Raw genomic sequence first — 22,882 nt, 5'->3', positions numbered from 1 at the left:
GTGACATTTTATTGTATTTATTGCTATTTAAAAAATGTAGTTATATCAAAATAGTTTATCATGAAGTTACGATCACATAAATTAATAGTTTAAAATAACAGCAGCTAAAAATTAGGTTCAGAGTTAAAACCCAAAAGACACAGTTTGGTGCCATCAGCTGCTGTGGACTCACTTCTCCCACAGAGACATGACACCAGGGGAAGTGGGATGAGATGCCTCTGCCGGAGGAGTCTTTACTCTAAACCTCGGCTCGACCAAATAAGTGGATCAAACAGTGAGTGGGGCCTTATCTCCACTTCCCCTGACTGTTTGCTGGACTGCTGTATCTGATGAAGCCTTATCGAGGCCCTGCACTGCTGGTTCACATGTCATGTTATCACCCAGGTCCTTTCCCGAGGGCGCCCACAGGAAGAGTGCGCTCCCTGGGCACTGCACAACAAGTATCCCTTGCCCTGCAGACCACTCCAATGAACTGCACTAGGATCAAGACAAGGAACTGGCACTGACTAGAGAGAATATTTAAACATGGATTCTTACACCTGAAATCTAATTTGTGACCATAATACACTAAACACTCTATGCTTTTTATTTACCATAGAACCTAGTTAGTACCTAGTTTGCATTTTCCACTTTGCTTGGTTTCTTTGATCTGAAACAAGCTGTAAGAAGTGTGAGAAAGTAGGCTTAATATTACATATGTATTACTATAGCCTATATACAGAAAGTTCCATTAGAAGCACGTATTGTAATAAACCAAACATCAATGTCACTGAAAACATATACAGGTTAAACTAAACTTTGTCATTTTTCACTCTTTTGGGAAAAAAAAAAAAAAAGACAAAACATAATGCACATCTGGTTTTAAATTGAACCAAGTCAATATATTAACTTTTGTTAAACTTTAGGTTAGGTCTATTTAGGACGGTTTTGATTTAATTAGTAGTAAACCACAACAATACAGACCATTTAGAAAAGCGCCTCTGTGCAGGTTAAACTCTGGAGGTAAAAGTAGGAAGTTGTGTAGGAGCGCGTGAGGGGAGGGGGAGTTTGCGCATGGAATCCAATGACACGAGCGCGCGTTTCTCAATAACCCACTCCACAAGTGGAATGACGCGCTCGGTGACCCACCGACGCTCCTGTCCGCCTGGACTTGTGGCTAAGTTATGAAATCAGACTTGGCCCACTTTATGCCAAACGCACACAGGTACCACAAGAGACGCACAGAATGTCGGCGCAAGGATTGTTGAGTAGCGTTTTTTCGTGCTCGTTGAGCCCGAAGAGTATGTCCAAGCGGAGACTGAGGCAGACCCGGAGTTTGGACCCGGCTTTGATACGACACTTCGGGAATGAGGATGAGAAGCCGAAGAAGCCATACACGATTCAGGTGAACAGAGCATTGCGCGCTATCAAAGCTTCTTTGATCTGTGTGTATAATGATGATGATGATGATGATGATGATGATGATGATGAGGATGCATAACTGCATTGTCACCTTTACTAAGTTAGAAGAACTTTCAAACAACAATTACGCGCATCTTTACGCGCTAGAAGCACTGTGCAGGAGATTCTTCTGATCTATCAAATTTAAAATCTGTATCACGGAATTCCACAGACACTTGCTGCCAGTGACTATAACCAATGCCAAACTTTTCCATGTTGTTGCTTCGTCATTTTACGACTGATTCAGTGCATTCTTTTGGATGTAACGACGTCAGACTGAGAGCAGCGTGTGGCAACTTGCAGGTTTATGTTTCGAGGTGCTGTGGCTTTGTACATTGTTGCACGTCTCCAAACTGATTCAGTGGTAAAACACTGCACATCGCCAGGAAGGCGTGGCTCTGGAAATGGTAAACACCAGTGCTGTGCCAAAGCAGATGAGGGATTAACTGTTTATTAGTTTTGGCAGTTGTCTTCTTCATTCCTTTCACTTCACGGTGTTTTATTCAGTGAGAATAAGATCAAACACTTTCATCTTATCAGATGATTACAATAACAAGATACAGTTTAAAGATAGACTTCTAAGTCTAATTAATAAGTAATTTTGTATAACTTGCTTTGTAATTAAGATTGATGGTGGAAATAAAGTAGTAGGTCGCAGTGGAGGTAGAACTTTCACTCCAATCTAATCTGTGAGCTCAGACTACTTCTTTTAGGCAACTTAAACAATAGCTACGATTACTTCTGTTGGTTGGCTTGGTTTGTTGCTGCACTTCTCCTTTTCTATTATTGTTAGATAGGGCCAAAAATAACACAACAAAATAAAGGAACTACAGGCTTTATCATTATGTCATAGGTAAAAAAAAAAATTGTGTGCTTTTTGTCAGAACTTGTAAAGGTAAAGGTTATAAAGGTAAACATACAAAATACATTGGTCATCTGATCAAGAGCACTGAAAAAGTCACTGAGTGCAGGCATGATGACATCACAATCTGTCCAAGACGTTCAATCGCGATTCGCCAAAATCTGTTCTGCTATTCTTGCTCTGGTTGTCATGGAAACACTGTTTGTTTAATGGAAATATATTACATACAGTATAAGAACCAGCTAATGAATACCAGGTATCTGTTCTCTGTTACGGCCATCAGCGCTGGTCCCATTCTGCTGCCAGAGCCCTTAGAAATGTAATCACAGTAAATCTAGCGAGTGCTGATTAATACTGAAGACAGCTGTGTACCAGTGAGCATATCTAATACAATTTATGGGCTTTAGGGTGTGCTTGCCCTCTGCACCGTTACGCCCAAGTGTCTTGCCAGGCACAGTCATGTTCGGCAGATTACAATCTTTGACATTTCTCAAACTCAGTGCCCCACATTTTGTCACAAGTTACAAAATGTATCGGCAAGGGAATAAGGTCATATATTTATTATTATTTAATGTCATGCTCCAGTCAGCTTTTGGTATGAGGTGAAGGTGCGAAATTCTAGCAGGACGCACACGACAACTTTTGCTGACAGCATAAACAAGCACTTAACCAAAAGCAACGCCAATTTCAAGTCACCAAGCCTCCGTGGTGATGACATTTTGGCTGTGAGATCATCGTAAGAACATAAGTCAGCTAAAGTTCACTGTATTCCCATTTTGCAAGCAACACTTATGCACATTCACTCCACTTCAGTCCAGGAGCTCTACACTATAGGACTCTTATACATATTATGCAACTCTTGGAATACTGTCTTTCGGAGTTCTTTCCAAAATATACTTAGTGAAGCGTAAATCACACAGCAAAGCCTTGGTGCAGATAGGAGCATGGGATATCCTTCAATTCAAAGTGTCACCTGGTGGAGTTTGTGCCAGTGCTGGAGTTGAATAGACTTGTTTTAAAGCATGAGACATGCAAAAGTGCAAGACGAGGATAAGAAGCAATAAAATGGTGCAGGTATAGAGAAAATTTGTGAATATTTTAAACATCATTACTTCAAACAATCTCACTATAATTTGACTAATTTTACTAGTGTTGTTAGAAAAGTACTATTATTTAAGTCAAGCTGCAGATAACATTGCCGCTACTACTGCTTGTTACTAGTGTTGTCAAAATACTAAAATTTCAAACTCTTCTTCTCTTCTTCTTTCAAATTCTTTCTTTAGACAGCAGATGTAATTTTCAGTATTTTATATTACCATGTGGCCATATATCCGTGTAATCAGTCGTCCAGGTATGTTCCTTTGTGTGTTTTTTAGTATCGATTCCTGCTCAAATGAGTATCTAGTTTCGATACTAGTTTTATTATTGATTAGCACCTGATTTTTGATAATCCTATTTGTTACAACTACTCAGTGACTACTACCTCTAGTAGTACAGCAAAATGACACTTAAACACAAAATGTGGCATATGCAACAAATTTGAAAAAAATAAGTATACTTTGGAAATGAAGTTAAAAGCTTGACTGTAACATCAACTTGTGAAAAGGTCTTTCTACCACTGAACTGTTCATTTTTGTATAGTTTAAAATGTTTGTTATGTTGTGTTTTAGTGTGTAATAAATAAATAACTTTAAACCTCCCATAGATTGAACAGAGCTGTGTATTAGAGGTGTAGTCACTGGGGTCTGGGGGTGAGCTGAGATGGAAAACAGGGACATCTGGTTTACATGAAGAAAGCCTCCACTCTTATTTCTCACAGTTGAGCAGCATGACCTGATCTTTGGCTACAGTCCCTCAGGCACATACTTCTTCCCGCTGGAGAACCTCTGTGTGCATGGCAAGACACTAAACATGCTGGCCACTGCGGAGTGTCCAGTTTAAGCCTGCTAATAAATAAAGAATATACAATGGCGTTTACTTCTATAGGTTACTGTTTGGCATTGATTCACTGGGAGCTCATTGTGATACATCTTTACACTGTTATGTAACTATACCATATGGCCTACTTACTGCATGTCAAAGCATTCTCCAGTGCTTTGTAAATGGCTGTCTCGAATGACCACATCTAGAAACAAAACAAAGTTCAAATTAAAAACATCATTTTGTAAGACTGTTTTACGTGTGTTCCCGATGAGTCATCCAGTGAAATAGGTCCAAGCCGTTACCCGATTCTGTTCTCCATTGCATAGGTGTTTGTTTCTCTTTGCCAAATATCTGATGATGTAGAGACAGCAACAGTTGACAGGTACTGTTGGCTTGTTAGGACTAAATGTCACTGGCATTCTTGTTGGCTCCAAGGAGAAGCAACAGCCTGAAGGTCCAAAACATCGAGGAAAAGTGCTTATTTTGCAAAGCCACAGAATTTCACCAGAGATATTAATTTAGTTAAAAGCCGATGAATGATTTTTATGTCTCATCAGACTCTTTCCATTAGTTGCTTAAGAATGGGGATAGAATTGGTAATAAGATTCAACAAAGTGCTTTATGATAGTTCCATTCTCTTTATTAGCCATTTATAGAAACAAAGAATTCAATTAATATTTGCTATCAGAAGAGATTCGCTTACTCAAACCAGTGTTAAATCAATTTGCAAGTAGAGCTGTCATGATATTGATTTATAGTGTTAGGGTTAATGTGAGAAAAAACACCACAATTTAATGATCATTCACACAATTATTCCCCCATGACCAAAGAGCAGTGAAATCTTAAAAACATAAACAGCTAGATAAGGAAAAAAAAATAAAAATAAAATTCATTAACTGGTCTTTTTTGCAGAATCAATTAGAAAATAGTCAAAATATAGTCATGATGATTATTTTTTAGCTCTAACAATGTATTGCGACCTGAATAATCACGATTGTGCATTCTTTTGCCACATATTCGGACTTTCGTGTGTTTATCTTGACAAAAATCCTCCTGTCAAGTCTCAAGTGAATAGAGAGTCCTCCACCCTCTACTGTCTTCAAAATGATTTGTTTTCTGCATGCTTCCTGTTTACCACTGCAGTACATGGTGCACTTGCTAAAGATGCTCATTTGGCTACCCAGGAAGAACAGCTACTCAGAGTTACACAAGATATTATGAGATATTATAATCCCTCCACATAAGGCCATCATGTGTCATTGCATTATCACATGTGCGTAGCAGATGTGTGACTTGAGAAGCACAATTCACCATCTATCTCCACCTCTGGATCGTTTTTACAGAAAACGTGCCTCCACATTACGCACAAGGATATTCTAAATGTCAGTTTAAATTGTATATATATTTTTTTGTAACATCTTACCTTCTCTCAAGTTTAATATACAATAAATAGGCCCATTAGCCAGTTGGAATGGCCTCTGTTTTAAGTAGTAAAACAGCGCGCTGAGCCGTGCGCAGGAGCGTCCACTGCAGGAGCGTCAGGTCAAAGGACGCGCTGGTGTTTTGTCCTCTGATAAGTCCACTTCTCGCCTTGTGACCTGACACTTTAAGACTGCTGACCCCACCCGCCAAAAACCCCTCCCTGTTCATTTATCAGTGCCGGCGCTAATGTTATTCATAGAGCACCGTCTCACCGTCATTTAATCACTCCCTGAAGCGGTGGACTCCGTGCGGTGACTGTAGCCGTGGGGCAGAATGCATTCTGGGTAATTGGTACAAAGTTTTGCGCTTCTGAAGTTATGAAGGTGAAGTAACGCTGCTTGACTTGGCGACATCATGGGGCAACCTTTTTTCTGGCGAAACTTCTCCTATCGCGTGAGTAACTGCTGCTTCCGGTGGTCTATTCCGTTTGTCCAATTATTGTAGTCATTTTCTTAGCTCAAGGAAAGGTTGAAGGTGCTGAGCGTGTCTGTAGTTTATTATCTTGCTCGCTTGCTCTTTAACATTTCAGCGTGCGTAAAAGTGCGGATTGTCCATTATTTGCAGCCTGCCTCCCATGTGGCTCTGTCCTTATCCTGGGTCGCCAATAGCTTTAGAGCCAGTATTAATCCACTTTTTTAATTTCATGAAATTAGATGAAATAATAATAACATGGTGATTCCCCAGTGAGAGTGTGCGTGGGTTTTATTTAGCCCATGACAAAGAGTGCTTTGGAAAGTTTGTTATGTACTGCGCCATTGAATAGCTTCCTGAAGCCTGAAAAATATGCATCATTCAACCTGCTGGATTCAGTTCAAGTGGGCTTGATTCCTGTAATCTAACATTTCAATCTCTCTGTTCTGTATGAGCCACCTTGCAAGCTTCCTCTTATTGTGTACAAAAACGCATTGTTGTGTCAGTATTGAATTAGGTTCTGCTGGAGTCCAACTCAAGGCAGTTTCAAGTTTTTTTAAGTCCTGGAATGACTTGTAATAAGTAACAAATGAACTGTGAATAAAGGAAGCTTGCATTTTTATGCATCTGTGTAAACAAAAAGTCTGTCAATTGTGAGACACTTTATTTTAATATAAATTGAGATTTGTAGGCCAATTGTTTGTTTTGTAAGAAATGCAAATTCATCTGAGAATGGTTTAGCCCCTCATCGCCTCAGTTTTTTTTTGACAACTAGATCGTTAAATGATCCCTATCAGGAGAAGTATTTAAATGATGTGATTATATTCATTAACTTCCATGTGCGGTATATTTCCATTGACTGCAGAGACTACATCTTCTTAAGATGCTAAGTAGTCATCATTAAATTAGACTTCTTCAGTACTTGGAGATTCATTTGTAATTGCACAACAATTGCTGTTTACTTTGTTTTGAGGGAGTGACTCATTAAAAAGACAAACTGTAGGAGCCAGACTCACCCTTGCATCAGATAGAAGTTTCCTCTATGGTCATGGAAGTGGAATGTCAGAAGTTACAAATTAGCTAAGACAATACAGTACTTAGACGGTACACCTAATAGAGATGAGGGCATAAAGGCATCATGCCAACTGTACGGCAAAATAGTTGTTTTTTCCATGTGTAACTAATGCCAACCCATATTCTCTTTTTTGTTTGTATTTCCTCTTAAGTTTATCTTGAGTTATCTTGGAGCACCCTGGCTTCCTCCCAACATCCAAAGACATGCATGTGTTAAGTTAATAGGAGACTTTAAGACGCCCTAAATTGCGTGTCAGACAGTCAGTGTCTGAGTCAGGTCTGCAACTTGCTGTGAACGTTGTCAAGTGGTAATGTCTTGTAGCTCATAGTATCACCTGCTACTTGCAGAAGGAAATTAAATACATAACAATACATATATAAATAATTGATGTTTCTCTGACCAAATATGGTACATCTCTTAGGAAGGCTAGACAGGTCTGTTTAATCTGTAATTGGCTCCAGTCTTCTGTACACTGTGAAGCATGTTGCTATGGCGAAGTCCTAATTCTAATTTAATAGGAGCGAGTCTTATCCTGATAATGACTTACTAAGCCTCTTTGGTACATGGCTCATATGATTGGCTTGACTGTACTGGATCAAAGACCTGTAATCTCCAGGAAGAAGATGCACAAAGGTGGAGGCCTTCACATCAGATGATTGGCCCCATTATTGGTACTTATGCCCCCGAAAGTGTGCTCGCTAACTGTGTTTACCAATGAACAAGCCTAATGAGCTGTGTGCCATCTTTTGCTGATGATGAATAATGCAAAAACGAACCAAGAGTGAAAGTAAATTAAATACTGCGGGCAAATTAGTGGAGTAGAAAATGAATAAAATAGAGTTATTTTTTAATTTAGAAGAAAGTATTCCCAGGATTACTAACAGCATAATAAATAGGAAAATATAAGAAACAGCAAATTAAAGTTAGTCAAGTGAACATTCTGTATCATTTAGCTGATATTGTGTAATACATTCCCATAATGCATTCTCATATTAGCAGCTTGAGATTGCATAACAAAGCATGGCATTGATGAATTTATGCTACTGATATGATCTCATTGGTTGCTGGGTGCCTGTTTGTGCTCAGGATGACTTCACCTGGAACAGCGAGTCAGGGCAGAGTGTTGGACTGAAGCCAGTCCCACTGCAAAGCCTCTCGGAGCTGGAGAGGGTTCGTCTGCAGGATGTGGCCTTCAGGAGACTGCTGCAGGACTGTGACCTTGGCTGCCACATCACCATACCTAAGTGTACGCACACACAAACACGTACACACGCCAAACGCACCACACCGCACAGCTGGGTTATAACTAGGCAATTTCAGGCACAAGACAGATGCTACATTCATTACTTTTGCAATATCGTAAAGATAGAGCCACAATGTCTGTTGGTGATTTTATGGCATTTGCTTTGACGATCGCTGAGGGAAATTACTTAGTGAAACTTGACCAATCACTTGCAGTACATAGGAATTAAACTTGCATGTAAGATACTTATAATGTCAAATGCATTCACAAATCTAACCGGGTTAGGCAATTTGACAAAAAAAAAGAAAACAAAATAATAATTTAATCGAGATCTGATCCCTCTGGCCATTTACTATTTCAGCTGTTTGTTCATATTAAGATTCTGTGGAGTTAAATGCAGACCATATCAAAAGCAGTGACATTGTATTGAATAATAAAACACATCTAAAAGTATGTAATTGGGTAGAATAATAAAAAGCAAGCAAAACAAAGTCAACTGCTGTGTTATATCTATTTACTACTTGAATAAGAAATAATTACGTTCAGCTCTACAGCTCAAACCAGAAGTTTGCATACACTCTTTAAAAAGACGCATATGCTTTTTTCTCACTGTCTGATACGAAATCAAACTTTTCCTGTTTTAGATCAATTAGGATTACCCGCTAGGGATTTGTCAAAACATTGACTGTGTTATCCTTAAGCTACTTTGTAACCAGTTTGGCAGTATGCTTCGGGTCATTGTCCATTTGGAAGACCCATTTGAGCCCAAGCTCTTCCTGGCTGATGTCCTGAGATGTTTGCTTCAGTATTTCCACATAATTTTCTTTCCTCATGATGCCATCTATTTTGTGAAGTGCACCAGTCCGTCCTCCAGCAAAACAACTCCTCAACATCATGCTGCCACCCCCGTATTTCACAGTTGGGACGGTGTTTTCAACCCCTTTTCCCTCCAAACGTAATGATGCTCAATGTCAGACCACAGGACATGTCTCCAAAAATTAAGATCTTTGTCCCTGGATGCATTTGCAAACAGTAATCTGGCTTTTTTATGTTTCTTTTGGAGTACCGGTAATGACTTCTTCTTGGCAGAGTCTCCTTTCAGCCCATGTCGGTACAGTACTCGTTTCACTGTGGATAATGACACACTCTTACCAGCTTCAGCCAGCATCTTCACAAGCTTTTGCTTTTGTTCTTGGGTTGATATGTACACGTCGGACCAAAGCACGTTCATCTCTGGGACACAGAACCCGTCTCCTTCCTGAGCGGTGTGATGGCTAGACTTTCCCATGGTGTTTATACTTGCATATAATTGTTTGAACAGATGAATGTGGCACCTTCAGGCATCTGGAAATTGCACCCAAGGATGAACCAGACTTGTCCACAATTCTTTTCCTGATATCTTGGCGGATTTCTTTGAGTTTCCCATGATATTACACAAAGAAGCAGTGTGTTTCAAATGCATCCACAGGTGTGTCTTTAATTAATTCAAATGTTGTCAATAAACCTCATCAGAAGCTTCCGAAGACATGATATCATCATCTGGGTTTTCCCAAATTGTATAGTAATCTTACTGTATGTAAACTAATTACTTTGAAGAAAGTAATGAAAATTTGTATGAAAACTTCTGGTTTCAATTGTATATGAGAATATCAGGTTTATTTCTTTTTTGTGATCAAATTTTTATTGTTTACATAATAACAACCCCCCCCCCCAAAAAAAAAAAAATAAATAAATAAAAAATAAATCATCCCGAGCTCATGGTGATATCCTACCCCCCCTCCCTGGGCTCCACATGTACAAGATAAAAAAAAAAACAACAACAAAAACCATTGCATATTTGTCTGTGTGTATGCGCACGTACACTTACAAAATACATAACAAAATACATACTTCCAAAATGCGTACATACATATACACTCACATATCCCATAAAACATATATATGCATGCACATTATATATGTATTCCTATACATTACTATACATACTATACTTATATATATTTACATATACACTTACACACACACAGATATATATATATATATATATATATATATATATATATATATATATATATATATATATATATATATATATATATATATATATATATATATATATATATATATATATATATATATATATATATATATATATACACACATATACATATACATATATACACAGTCTTGCTTATTTAAGATTATCCAGTTCCAATAAGGTTTTACTCCATAATGAGATAGTTTTTGTTTTGGCTCCATGCATTTTAGCTCCTGATAGTTCCATGTTGATGATGTAGCGAAAGGTATTGATCCAGTGACTCAGAGTCAAGTTGTTAGATGTTTGCCAGCGAAGGGCCAGCAGTTTTTTCGCTGCTGTCAACTCTACCAGTAAAATCTTTTTGTGAAAAAAGGACCAATTTGATAACATTGAAAAATCATTAATCAAAAAGATAAGTGGGGTAAAACAAAAATCTTTGTTTAACATTTTAGCTAAATAGGAATGTACAGTTTTCCAAAATATATTGACGTCTTTATAATCCCAAAACATGTGGATAAAAGTAGCAATCACATTCTCTGAACATTTATCACAATGTGGAGAAGAAGTGAGCTTCATCAGGTATCTCTTTTTAGGGGTTAAATAAGTTCTATGTAAAAAGTTGAAGTGTAGTACCTGATGGTTTGGATATCAGGTTTATTTCAATGTGAAAAGATCATTACAATTTCAGATTTTTAATGTTTTTGGTTATGAAGTCAATAAAATTAGGGCTAATCAATAAAATGATAAAAGTAAACATCCATCCATTTTCTTCCGCTTATTCGAGGCCGGGTCGCGGGGGATTGTTAAAGTAAATCAATTATAATTTTGAGTAAAAGTTAAAGAAGGGGTATTATGCAAAATCAACTTTGTCCCCTCATCAAAAACATGCTTGAAGAGGTTTTAGATGTCATCCGTGCATGTTTGAGTATTTTAGCAATCTCCCCAGGCCCAATTTGAACCCTACTTTACAGTAGTTGATCAAATTCTGTGCAATGCTTAGCCCAAAAGCCCACATCATCCACACTGTCACATGATAATTCTCCGTAAATATACGAAAATATGATACAAAACTGTGCACAGCAACCTGACAAACTTGATGTGATGTGCAGTAGTTTCATTAGCGGGATGCAGGCTGAGTGTTGTCCTAGCACTGAAGGGGGAGTGACTTAACGCGAGGAGCAGAGGGAGGGGAGACTTAAACATGCTAATATGTTGTTTGGGTGAATATAGCATTTTCAAAACAATAAAAGGTAACGTGGTGATCTAAAAATGTTATGTGTTACAGTTAATACCCCAGAGAAGTAAAATACAACCTCTTTAGTACAATTTCAGTAAGACCTACCTTTGAAAAAAAAGTTAATTAGTTGTTTACACTTGTTTGCCTTTCAGATGACCAGAAGCACAAGAAGTCCCTGAGGCAGAAACTGGATTCATTATCCAAAGAGAAACACAAAGACAAAGGTAACGTGAACTTGAAGCTTAATAGTACCTTTATTTTGTCATTGGTTTAATTTCACATCACATATTCCTGTTTGATGTCTGATGTTCAAAGGATGCTTGACATACTTCCTTTTTGTACTTTTACCTGCGCTTCTGACTTTTGCGAGACTCCTTCCCACTTCCAGTTTGCAGCCCTAGCCCACCTTCTAACACTTGAAAGACACTTTGATCCTTTTGGCTAAGGCTCTATAAAATCACCAAAGCAGACATTCTCCACATTTTAGCCCCTCAGCTCTTTAAATCTCCCGTACAGTAAAAGATGTCTCAGAGGGGCTCAGAGTTGCCCTGCCTTCCTCCAATACCGTGCAAGAAAGTGATGTTTCTGTCAGACAGGGAGTCGGGAGGAAATAACCAAAACAATCCTAAGTGGTGGTTCATTCATTACTGGCCGCTCCTCTGCCTCGGCCAGCCCACTCTTTCCTCTGCAGCTCTTTTGTTTACAAAGTCACTTCTAAAACTATGTGTTCTCCTCTCTGAGCTAAGACTGTACACTGCAAAACATGACAAACTCCTTATATTGATATTGCCAGAGAAGAAATTACACAAATAACTGAAATTATTATAAACAGAATTATTTTATTATTGATATTGTATATGTCTGTATCATATTATGTTAGTATGCATAGTGATACTGTTTCTTTTCTTTCTTAAAAAAATGAAAATAAAAGCCATAATTTAGACCTGGTTTGACCCCTGTTTTGTGTATGTTCCACATTATGGTAGTGAACATTTGTATATGATCTTTTACTCAATTAAAGGTGCTTTTATTACATTCTTACTTCACAGATCAGACTTAAAATGGCCTGGTCACATTTGATAAGATAAGTTTAATGCCATACTGTGGGACATTCTGTGCAAACCAATAACATCTCCGTGAAGATGTACCTGCCACCAGTAAAATTACAAAGTGCACCTTTAATCAGACATAGTTTTCTCTTAATTCTCAGTCTCATGAATTATACCTGGCTTAAGTTAAGAAGAAATCAAAGAACGTGTGCAAATCTTTATGGCCTTTGGTTAAAACATGGCGTATTAGGTTTTACACTCTCATTCATATTCAGCAACCCTCAAAGGACCCTGACCCACAACATGATCTTTAAACCTTCCTTACCCTTTTCGCTCACACAGAGTCTTCGCCTCAAGCGTTTGGTATTGCACTGTCCCAGGTCATAGCCAACGACCGTGTGCACAAACAGCGGCACGATCCCCTTAGGGCCGAGCACAGCGATCCCAGTGAGCTGATGCTCTCCTTCCTCCACCTCACATCCAGCTTCAAAAGGACCAACAAAGACCTGTCCAGCAGCAACTCGTCTCTGAGCTCGACGTGTGAGACCCCTAATGAGTCCCCTCAACGCAGTACACCCGACCCCGCTCCCAGGACGCGCAGGAGGGTAAGCCTTCTCCTGTTAGTAACACACACTGTCTGTCCAAAAGCAGCAGGGGCAGTGTCAGATTACACTTGATGGAGTGTTAGTGACCTTTTGGGTATATTCACTTGGAATACATAATGCATTGTGATTATTATCGACAAGGTTGTGACATAAAAGAAAAATGCCCTAACCTTTAATTTTAATTTTAATAAATATGAATGCCTTCTTTTACTGGTTAAAATCCAAACTTTACCAAAATAAAACTATGACCAAATAAAGCTACAATAAATATACTGTAGGAAGGTATTAACTTATACCATGTGTTTGATCAATTTAAAGTTGCACTATGTAACTTTTCTGTTACATAGTGCTGTAGTTTCATAATCTTTTACCTTCTTGTCTCTGAGGGGGTGTTATTGTTTTGCCTGTATTGTTTTACAATAGGGCAATACATTTCCTTGTCTTCAGAGACCGTCACTGGACCCTATTACAGTGATATTGCCTGTAATTACAGTTGTTCCTCACTATATCGCGGTTCACCTTTCGCTGTCTCGCTGTTTCGTGGATTTTTTTGGGTGCAATTTTGCATGCTTTTTTTTTTTTTTTTTTACAGTGTATGAATTTTGTTCTGTGTCCTGATTGGCTAAGGGACTGTAGACCATTGTCATTCAGTCTCCTCCGTGCTGTGTCTCCTGTACAGTACAGATGCGTTCAGCCAAATTTACATAAGTGTTTTATCGCAGTCTGACTCTAAAGTGCAGTATGTTTGCAAGTTTTCTTACAAAACCCACAATGTCGATGAAACTTTCTGCAGCGACAGATTTCAGAAATGCTTTCGATGTAGCGTATACAACCACTATGGCTGTACAATTACACCAGTTGCACTTGCATCTACATAAACCAGGAGACACCCTGCCAAAGAACACAACAAAAGTGCAGAGTTGGTTGCCAGTAATCAATGTGCCAAGCCTTGAATTTGTGGGCAAGCAGCTCTTTCTACTGAGCTTCTGCTGAAAAGTAGCCTGTAAAATATTAAGTCAAGAGTCTCAAGACACATAAATATTTGAATAGCAATACACTTTTACTTCATTACATTCCAGCTCTGAATAAATCACCACAGTGTCGTAAGCAGCAGGGGATGTGTCTGATTACATTTACACTTTTGATTTCTGCCTGACCTTTTTAGATATTTTATTGGTATGGGGAATTGGTTCAGCCTCTTGTATCTACAGCTGTGTATTCATTCACTTTTTTGCGGTCACTCCTCTATTGACAGGGTGGAGTGTCTGTAGATTGCATCACTGACCTTGATGATAACCAGTCCCGTCTACTGGAGGCCCTGCAGCTGTCTCTGCCGGTGGAGAGGAAGAAGCGCCACGACAAAAAACTCAGCCTCAACCCCATTTACAGACAGGTGCCCCGAGTGGTTGATCTCTGCTGCCAACACCTGGAAAAATATGGTACACTTTTACTTTGAGAGTTTAAAGGGAAAGTGGAATTAGACAAGACATATAGGTTTCAACTTTGCTCAACTTTCTCCATTTCTACTTTAGGACTCCAGACTGTGGGCATATTTCGTGTGGGAAGTTCAAAGAAAAGAGTTAGGCAGGTAAGGTTTCAAGGACGATTCAGAAAGCACATTTTTCATTCACAACCTCTGACCGCTATTGATTTCACGGTTTGTTTGCGGTTTATTTTCCTTAGCTTCGTGAGGATTTTGACCAAGGGTGGGAGGTCAATTTAGATGAGGAGCACAGTGTCCACGATATAGCAGCGCTGCTCAAAGAGTTTCTCAGGGACATGCCAGACCCACTTCTGACAAGAGAGCTCTACACGGCTTTTATCCATACAATGAGTGAGTGCTAACAAACAAAACATGGCGTTAAGTTTGCATAATTGCTTTGTAATTATTTGCTTGTCTTTCTTGATCCACAGTGCTGGATTTCTCAGATCAGGACAGAGTCATTCAGCTCCTGCTCTTTCTGCTCCCACCGTGTAACAGCGACACACTACAGCGGCTGCTTTGTTTGTTGTCAACTGTGGCTAAACATTCAAAAGACACCGTGGACAAAGAGAGACATGAGGTAAACAAGCTAAATATTTCATTTTTTTTTTTTTACATTTTCTAGAGTGCAGAAGTGACTGATTAAGAAATTATGAATATGACTCAGACAGTACATTTAATTGCACATAGGAAAAATATTTCTGCCCTACTTTAATGAGGATTAAATAGGAAACTGTATTTCTCATCAATTAGGAAACAGAATTTCTATACTGCATGTATAGAAATCTCCCAATTGGAGGCCCAATTGGGGGATTTCTATTGGTATTCAAATTTCTCCAACTGTACTGCTGCAATGTAGATAGCGCACTACTATTAGCCCAGTAGGCAAGAAACAACACGGAAAACATTGGAATTTTTCAACTATGCGTAGACTGGCACAAGTGGGAGCTGTCTGAACGGTTCTCTTGACAAATCAGACTATAATCTGACAACAAGAGTACTCTGACTACTGTATGTTAGACTAGCTGGCCTCTGACGTACCCCACCAAAGGCCTAAAATTAATGGGGTATGCTCCAGTCTTCTCTGAAACAAAACGCTCTGAAAATATATGACTGGATAAAACAACAGTAAAGCCAAACTTTTTCAGTGGTTATATTTTATTAATGAAAAAAAAAAACGTTGCTTTGTTTCAAGGCTTACAATTCAATCCACAGGAGTACATAATATCATTCCAAGCTTTTTTAAATCAATAGAAGAAAAATTCAATATGTGTTTCATATTATCTGTTAAACTTTAAACATCCTCATAACCCAACATAATGGTTTCCCACGGATATGAAAGCAGTTTATTCTTGGCCCCAGTCCTAGAGCATACATACTGTACCAGGGCACACAGACTCTCAGCGCTACTAACAGGCAGTCTTATTGATAGTGGCAGATACTTGTTAGGCACACATTCCCAGAGCAATAAGCAGCCTGTCTTTCACAAAACCTCTTATAATATTATTGTGACCTCTTGTGCCTTTCAACTTTATCGTGTTAAGCTCTTAAACAGAAAGCAAAGAGCAATTTAGTTCAATTATTTTTTGAATGATATCTTCTCATAAATTATTTCCCACCCTAGCCACGAACAAAGATAATAACAATCGTCAAAATAAATGAGTCTGTCCTCTGCTTTGTCTAGGTAACAGGAAACAAGATGACGTCGCTCAATTTAGCCACCATATTTGGACCAAACTTGTTACATAAGCTCAAGAGCTCGGACAAGGAGTTCGTGGTGGAGAGTTTGGCCCGTGTGGAGGAGAGCACAGCCATCATCAGCCTGGTGCAGAAAATGATCGATACATATGACACTCTATTTATGGTAAGGGCCTATACAGTGCCATTGTGTTGATATATGTTCAACAGGGCCAAAGGAAGCTCTGGTATCGCCTACAGAACACTGCTACACACTGCTAGTCATTTGTATTCTCACAGTATCAGCTGGTTTATTGGTCAGGTCTGGGCTTAACAAAGTGGAACCATCTAATGAAATGTGAGATTAGCTTCATAGGCCATAACTACTGCGCTTATAGAATCACTTATAAAAGCAAGAAGAAATAATGAAACTAAGAATGCATATAATTCATTGACAGTCTAACCACTTAAACATTTAACGGAGAAAACTGACCATGACGTATCCACTGAAATATACACTACAATGTTTAAGCACAGACATTTGTTCATAAGCACTGACTGTGTACAAGGTCAGACTGCTCGTCTTTATTGCCCTTTGTGTGTTCAAATAGAATCTTAAGTGCAAGCACGTTTTATTAGACCTCTGAAAATCTTCATTAACAATGCCAAAAGGCAGAAAGCCCATTAGACACTCTCTGTGCATCATTAGTGCTGATGTCTAAGTGCCGTTAAATCCTTACTGCTCTGTTTACTGCTCATGTTACAATGAGAGTGTTTATATTATAGCAGCTATTGTTCAAGATTTTATATGTGCTTTTCGTGCACTTACTTTGATGCCCTTCAATCAGGTTAAATAATAGCTGTGAATGTTGATTAACATTATATTTTTGCAAAGTACAAACAATCTGTGATATTTTAAATGTACATTTTGAAGTGTTTTAAGTGTCTTAAAGTATTAATTTCCCTTAGTTAAAATTCAACAGCTGTTATTACTACTACCTATTACCATTACTGCAGCTAATACTGCTATTTCTATTGCAGCTGTTATTTAAATACTATTGCTACTGACAATACTGTTGTGATTAAGATTAAATACATTTACTTTTTAATTTTTTCTTGTTCACATTTTGTAGATTAAGTAGTACAAAAACACACTTTAAAATTTTAAATAGAGTAGTTTGTTTTATCTTCCAGGTTGCACTGCCAAATTTGTTGCCCAGAATAGAGAGACTAAATTGGTTTCAACAAGACCATTTCACGGTTTATTTCAGGCATTTGGGGAAGTCATAGAATTTTACTACTACTAAATTCTCCACAGTGCACCTGTGACAATGTCTGTGTGTAGTCATGAAATCACAGTAAACACAAATCTAGTTTTTTAATGCATCCAATAAAGAGACAATTGTCTTCCCAGGTCCCAGCTGACCTGCAGAATGAAGTACTGAAAAGTTTGCTTGAAACCGATCCGGATGTTGTTGATTACCTTCTGAGGAGAAAAGCCTCGCACAATTCGTAAGGTTTTGATATGTGACAAATTTCATACTTTATCTTATTCTAAATGTGTTTTAGACTCAATAGTTCTTCTTTTTAGACATCCAGATCTCATTAGACCAGAGGAGCACTTGTGTCTGACTGGCAGGTGCTTATCCAGTGACTCTATCAAAGCATCGAGTGGAGAGGTGTCTCCCTATGACAACAACTCGCCAGTCTTCTCCAATCACCGGATGTGCGAATACACCGGAGACAGCAACTCACTGTCATCCAAGCCCACAGACCACTCTTCAGGCAATAGTTCTCCTACACTTTCATCAGACAAGCTAGGTACACTCACCAAATTACTTCAATATTGTGTATGAATAATGTAACAGAAATGGGTCCTGCTATAATTTTACAGCCCTATAAAGTTGTTTACCAGTTGGATTCTGTCATACCTGCAGTTGGAGGGCACTTTTTGTCAGATTTTCATAGTATATCCAGATTAGTGATTATGTTGTGATGAGTATAGCATATAGGAGTATTAATATTGTACAGAAAGTAGTTTACACCTAAAGATTTATATAAACATTTGTATGTATTCACATATGGACTTCATCTTCAGTATTTCTGATACTTATGGCTAATACTGAGGAGAGTGGCCATCTGTCTGACCTTGCTATCATTCCTTCAGTATAACTATTCTCTAGAGGTATTATGTACATGTAGATTTTTAAATTCCTTTTACGTATTTTATAAACTTTTCTCTTAGTCACCAATGACCCTTTCTGGGACGACTGGCATGAATTGTTCCACCAGGACTTCAGAGGTCATCACATCACCGGTGAGTCCGTCTGTCTGCACTGCTGCAGATGTTCTTGAGAGGCGTAATGAATGCCGGACATTAATTAGTGCCTTCTCCCAGGCTCTGCTGGAGATGCGTCGGAATGTGAGTCGTATGGATCATCCGAGGGGCTGAGCAGTCACCAAGGCAACAACAAACCACCCGTCACCACAACAAAAACCTTATTGGGTGGGCTGGAATTCAAGCCACACCTCCCAGTGACTCGGAGCAGCAGCGGGCCTCAAGACCACAGAGGACAGAGACAAACAGAATCACTATTACATCAAGGAGAGAGCGGCCAATCAGGAGCACTCAGTTCAGAAAACCTGGCAGAAAGGACAGGGCACTCAGCGGGGCCATTTTTTAAGGTCAGGACAGATGGCCACTCTCCTCTTTATCACTGTGCAGCGTTGAGAGAGAGCCACATTTCTCACTCCACACCTTCACTTGTTAAATATCAGCCACAAGGTCTTGACTTTCAGAGCCAGCATTTGTCCCAACAGAACACGGATTCCCAGACTGTGCCCACTGCCCATTTGCCAAAGCCAGGGCAGGGAGGAGCAGACCCCACTGCACTTGCCTGGAACTCCGACAGGTGGCATATGTGGAAAATATTGTCCAAGGAAAATGCGGACACCCTGCCAGAAACACTAGTGTGACACACCTGTCACTATAAGACAGAAACTTAGAGACTTAGAGTATGAAGATGCAGTACTGAATTCAGTGTTTGTTCTGGTCCATTGCAACGTACAATGGTCCTTTACTGACTGTATAAACAATGAATGTGTATTTTAATATGTTATGTACTGTAAGTTTTCATATTTAAGAAACTAAGGTGTCTCTGATGGTGAATGTAGACATTACTCTAAATCTGTTATTATACGTTTTTGTACCTCATAATTACTCCTTGTTTAATTCCATAACATGCTAATTAGACTTATTATTATTATTATTGTAAAGTTCTCAATCTCTTTCTATCATTTCTTTACATTTACGTCATTGCACAGCTCTCCGATCAACATGTAAGAGTGTAATTCAGTATTATGTAATTTATTCAGGGATTGTGTTGATACTTTTCATGCCTCACTTTATATATATAAAAAAAGGTTTCTGCTCCACAAAATTGTATGTTTTGCTGTGTTTTATTAAAATTGCCCTTTGCTCCTGTGTGATCTTCAAGTCATAACTACCCGCAGCACCAAGGCATTATACAAAAAAATAAATAAATAACAACGGTAGATTTAACTTTTAATAACGTAAATCTATTAATGTGAGTATAATTATCCAATGAGCTCTCCATGAAGTACCCAGACGCACCACTAGATGTCACTGTAAGACCAGCATTTGAAGCCAGACACGTGCACTCAAGAGCCTCGCCTGTGGCATTTAAAACTTACTACTTTGCTTTTGAAATTCGATCTTTTAATGACAAACTATTATTAATCACGTTGATGAAATAGTTTACAACATAAGCTAATTAACTTTTAAAGCGAATTAAAAAACAAGTGCCAAGTTAGATAAGCAACAATGCTCTTGGAGGATTTTTAGAAATGTGAAAATGCAGGTGGAGTGACGCGTTATTTGTGTGTAAAAAGCATACTAATTAGTGTCATTAACAAACAGAACTCTATTCGCCCTGATAAACCACTTACTAGCTCAACAGGGGATTTCCTTCTGACCCAGATTTGGAGTTCTAGGTCAAGTCTGCGCGTGTCTGTTTGGGCCAGTACGCGCTCCATTTGGCCATTACGCGCGCCTTCAGACGAAACCAAAGCGACAGAACAGGATGTCTGGATGTGTTTTACAGAGAACTCATGTCTCAGTCTCACCCTTCAGTTCTGTCTGAGCTTTATTACAAAGGACAGACTTCCTACGGTCCCTTTTCTCCAAACGATAGAGAGAAAGAGCCAGGAGTGAAGTGAAATGAAGTGAAGTGAAATGTGGCAATGCGTCTTTCTCAGTCTCCTAAAAAAAAAAAGGCGATCAACATCAAATATTTAATTTCACATCTTATCTGCGCAGTTCTGATGGCTGTAAGCTGATCCTTTGGCTGTGAATTCTCAACAGGGGGTCCATCTCCCGTCTGCCTCTGCTCCCTGCCATCAAGAGGCGCTCCAGGGAGGACAGAGCAAGGTCATGGAGCCAAAAAGAGACTCCAAAGTCCGGTTACAAGAGAGCGCTGGCCCGGCTGCGTCAAGGTCGAGATGGATGCATAAATCTCAGCAGGACCAAAATAGCCCCCGGTTAAACTCATTAAGGTTATTGTTGTGTGCACTGAACACATTTCAAGTTATATTAGGAATGAGATTATGTAAAATAAGCATGCAAAGGTTTTATTAGTCTATTTTAAAGACCTAGTTATGGTTAATGTAGCATATCCAGACACAAGACATGTAATCTCCACTTAATTTGATCTCTGGGAATTGGTTGTTAATTAACGAAATTCCAGATGATACTTTAGATCACATGTGTCAAACTCAAGGCCCGTGGGCCAAATTCGGTCCGCCACGTCATTTTATGTGGCCCGCGACAAAGTAAATTAAAAGGTCTTAAAATGTCAGTTTATCGGGAGATACACAGTTAAACAGCCAGTTTTTCATGTCTATGCAAATCCATATGCAATATTTGTCATTTGAATAAGTAATAAATAAATAAAGAAACAGTTAATTAACGAGATTAAAACGTAGTGGCATTTATCTTACAGTTACATCTGGCCCTTTGAGAGCAACCATTTTGTTGTTGTGGCCCTCAGTGAAAATGAGTTTGAAACCCCTGCTTTAGATGATGTCTCCATGGAGATATCATTGTTTGGACTGGAATGTTCCACAATATCACATTAAACGTACATATTTATCTCCATGGATGTTACAGCTACAGTCAGATATGTGTTTTATTCACTGTAACAATACATTTTTATCTTTGCTTCTTTACTTTGAGCATTAAAACACACGCAATTCAGTAAATGTAAGATAGCTACGTTTAATGCCATACTGCGGAACATTTCTGGCAAAGCAACATCCACAGAGACAACAGATATTGGACCTTCCATCAGAAAAGTAACGATATGTACCTTTAAAATGGATTATTCTACCTTTATAGGAAACGTTGTGTACTTCTTTGGGCCAAGTGGGTTCGTGTATTTATTTTTTATTCATTTGAATGGGACGACATTTTGACAATCGAGCAGTTTTTCATTTGCCCCAGTTTTGACCCAGAGAGTACAACAACATCACTGCTTTTTTTATAGTGACTCAGCAACTCTCTAAAAGCTCCACATTCTGTTTACTTGACTACAAATAAAAAAAAACTAAAAAAAAACAAGAAAAAACACAATGAATCTCTCAGTTCAAGAAAAGTTAGAAGGCCATTGCATAAAATTCCAGTTTGTGATTTTGTCCACTGTTTTTAACCATCTCCTTTAAACAATGTACCCAAAAAACTTTACCCGTCACATTTCTCGTGCTGTTTCTTTCAGACGGCTGCTGTCTGCTCACTCGTGGACCTCTGAGTCTCCGCTTCTCCACCTACAGCGAGGTAATTATTTCCAGCACTGTCACTGCACTGGACAAAAACAGAACTCCCTCTTAATACTGAAAACCATACCCGAAAGTTTTAAATTCTCTCTTGTAACTATTGGGATTCAGAATGAGTACTGGGCGGGATGTAAGATCAACTTAGGTCAGCCTCGATATGTCAAGTGGGTGGGATGGGAAATTAATGACTTACTGAGAGTGCTGTAAACTTCACCATCAAAAAGCACTTAAAAGTTTCCCTATGGTAACCGTATCTGAAACAACCTCAACTTTCCTCCTAAGCTTATTATTATAATCAGGTCTAGTTCATCTTTAATAACTGTGATTAAATTAGTCAAATTACGGCCGTCTGAACTTCTTTCTCAGTGCGTTTCTGAGTCTTAAGAATGTGCGGTTGTCAGTGTGCTGTAGGCTGGTTTAAAGTCGATAGATTTCCCTTGAGTGCAGTGACTGGGGTAGACAGGCGCTCCCCAGACACTCCTAAGACTCATGAATCTTCAAGAAATG

General features: G+C 38.8%; 2 protein-coding genes across 3 annotated transcripts in view; one reads left to right on the top strand and one right to left on the bottom strand.

The window, feature by feature from the left end:
• The window catches only part of frmpd4 (FERM and PDZ domain containing 4), a 39,282-nt gene extending 33,575 nt beyond the window's left edge, over positions 1–5,707 (bottom strand). The window contains exons 1-3 of one of the 2 annotated variants that reach the window (XM_055230480.1): positions 5,649–5,707; positions 4,373–4,427; positions 4,042–4,248 (exon numbers count right to left, since the gene is read on the bottom strand). The gene's annotated coding sequence lies outside the window, so the exon portion shown is untranslated. Of the gene's footprint in view, positions 1–4,041; positions 4,328–4,372; positions 4,428–5,648 lie in introns of those variants that run through there. The other variant, XM_055230481.1, reaches the window with a different exon arrangement.
• On the top strand, positions 1,094–20,009 carry LOC117389680 (rho GTPase-activating protein 6-like). Its single transcript, XM_033987388.2, has 13 exons — positions 1,094–1,384; positions 8,280–8,439; positions 11,864–11,935; positions 13,103–13,365; positions 14,621–14,804; positions 14,898–14,953; positions 15,049–15,199; positions 15,280–15,428; positions 16,533–16,712; positions 17,940–18,037; positions 18,117–18,346; positions 18,771–18,842; positions 18,924–20,009. Exons 1-13 carry the CDS (start codon positions 1,226–1,228, stop codon positions 19,499–19,501), a joined length of 2,352 nt encoding a protein of 783 aa, XP_033843279.1. The 5' UTR covers positions 1,094–1,225; the 3' UTR covers positions 19,502–20,009.
• The last annotated feature ends 2,873 nt before the right edge of the window (positions 20,010–22,882 follow it).

Source organism: Periophthalmus magnuspinnatus, chromosome 21 (genome assembly GCF_009829125.3).
Source record: "Periophthalmus magnuspinnatus isolate fPerMag1 chromosome 21, fPerMag1.2.pri, whole genome shotgun sequence".
Lineage (NCBI taxonomy): Eukaryota > Metazoa > Chordata > Actinopteri > Gobiiformes > Gobiidae > Periophthalmus > Periophthalmus magnuspinnatus.
Note: the sequence above shows the minus strand (reverse complement) of the source record. Positions and strands in the feature narration are given on the sequence as shown.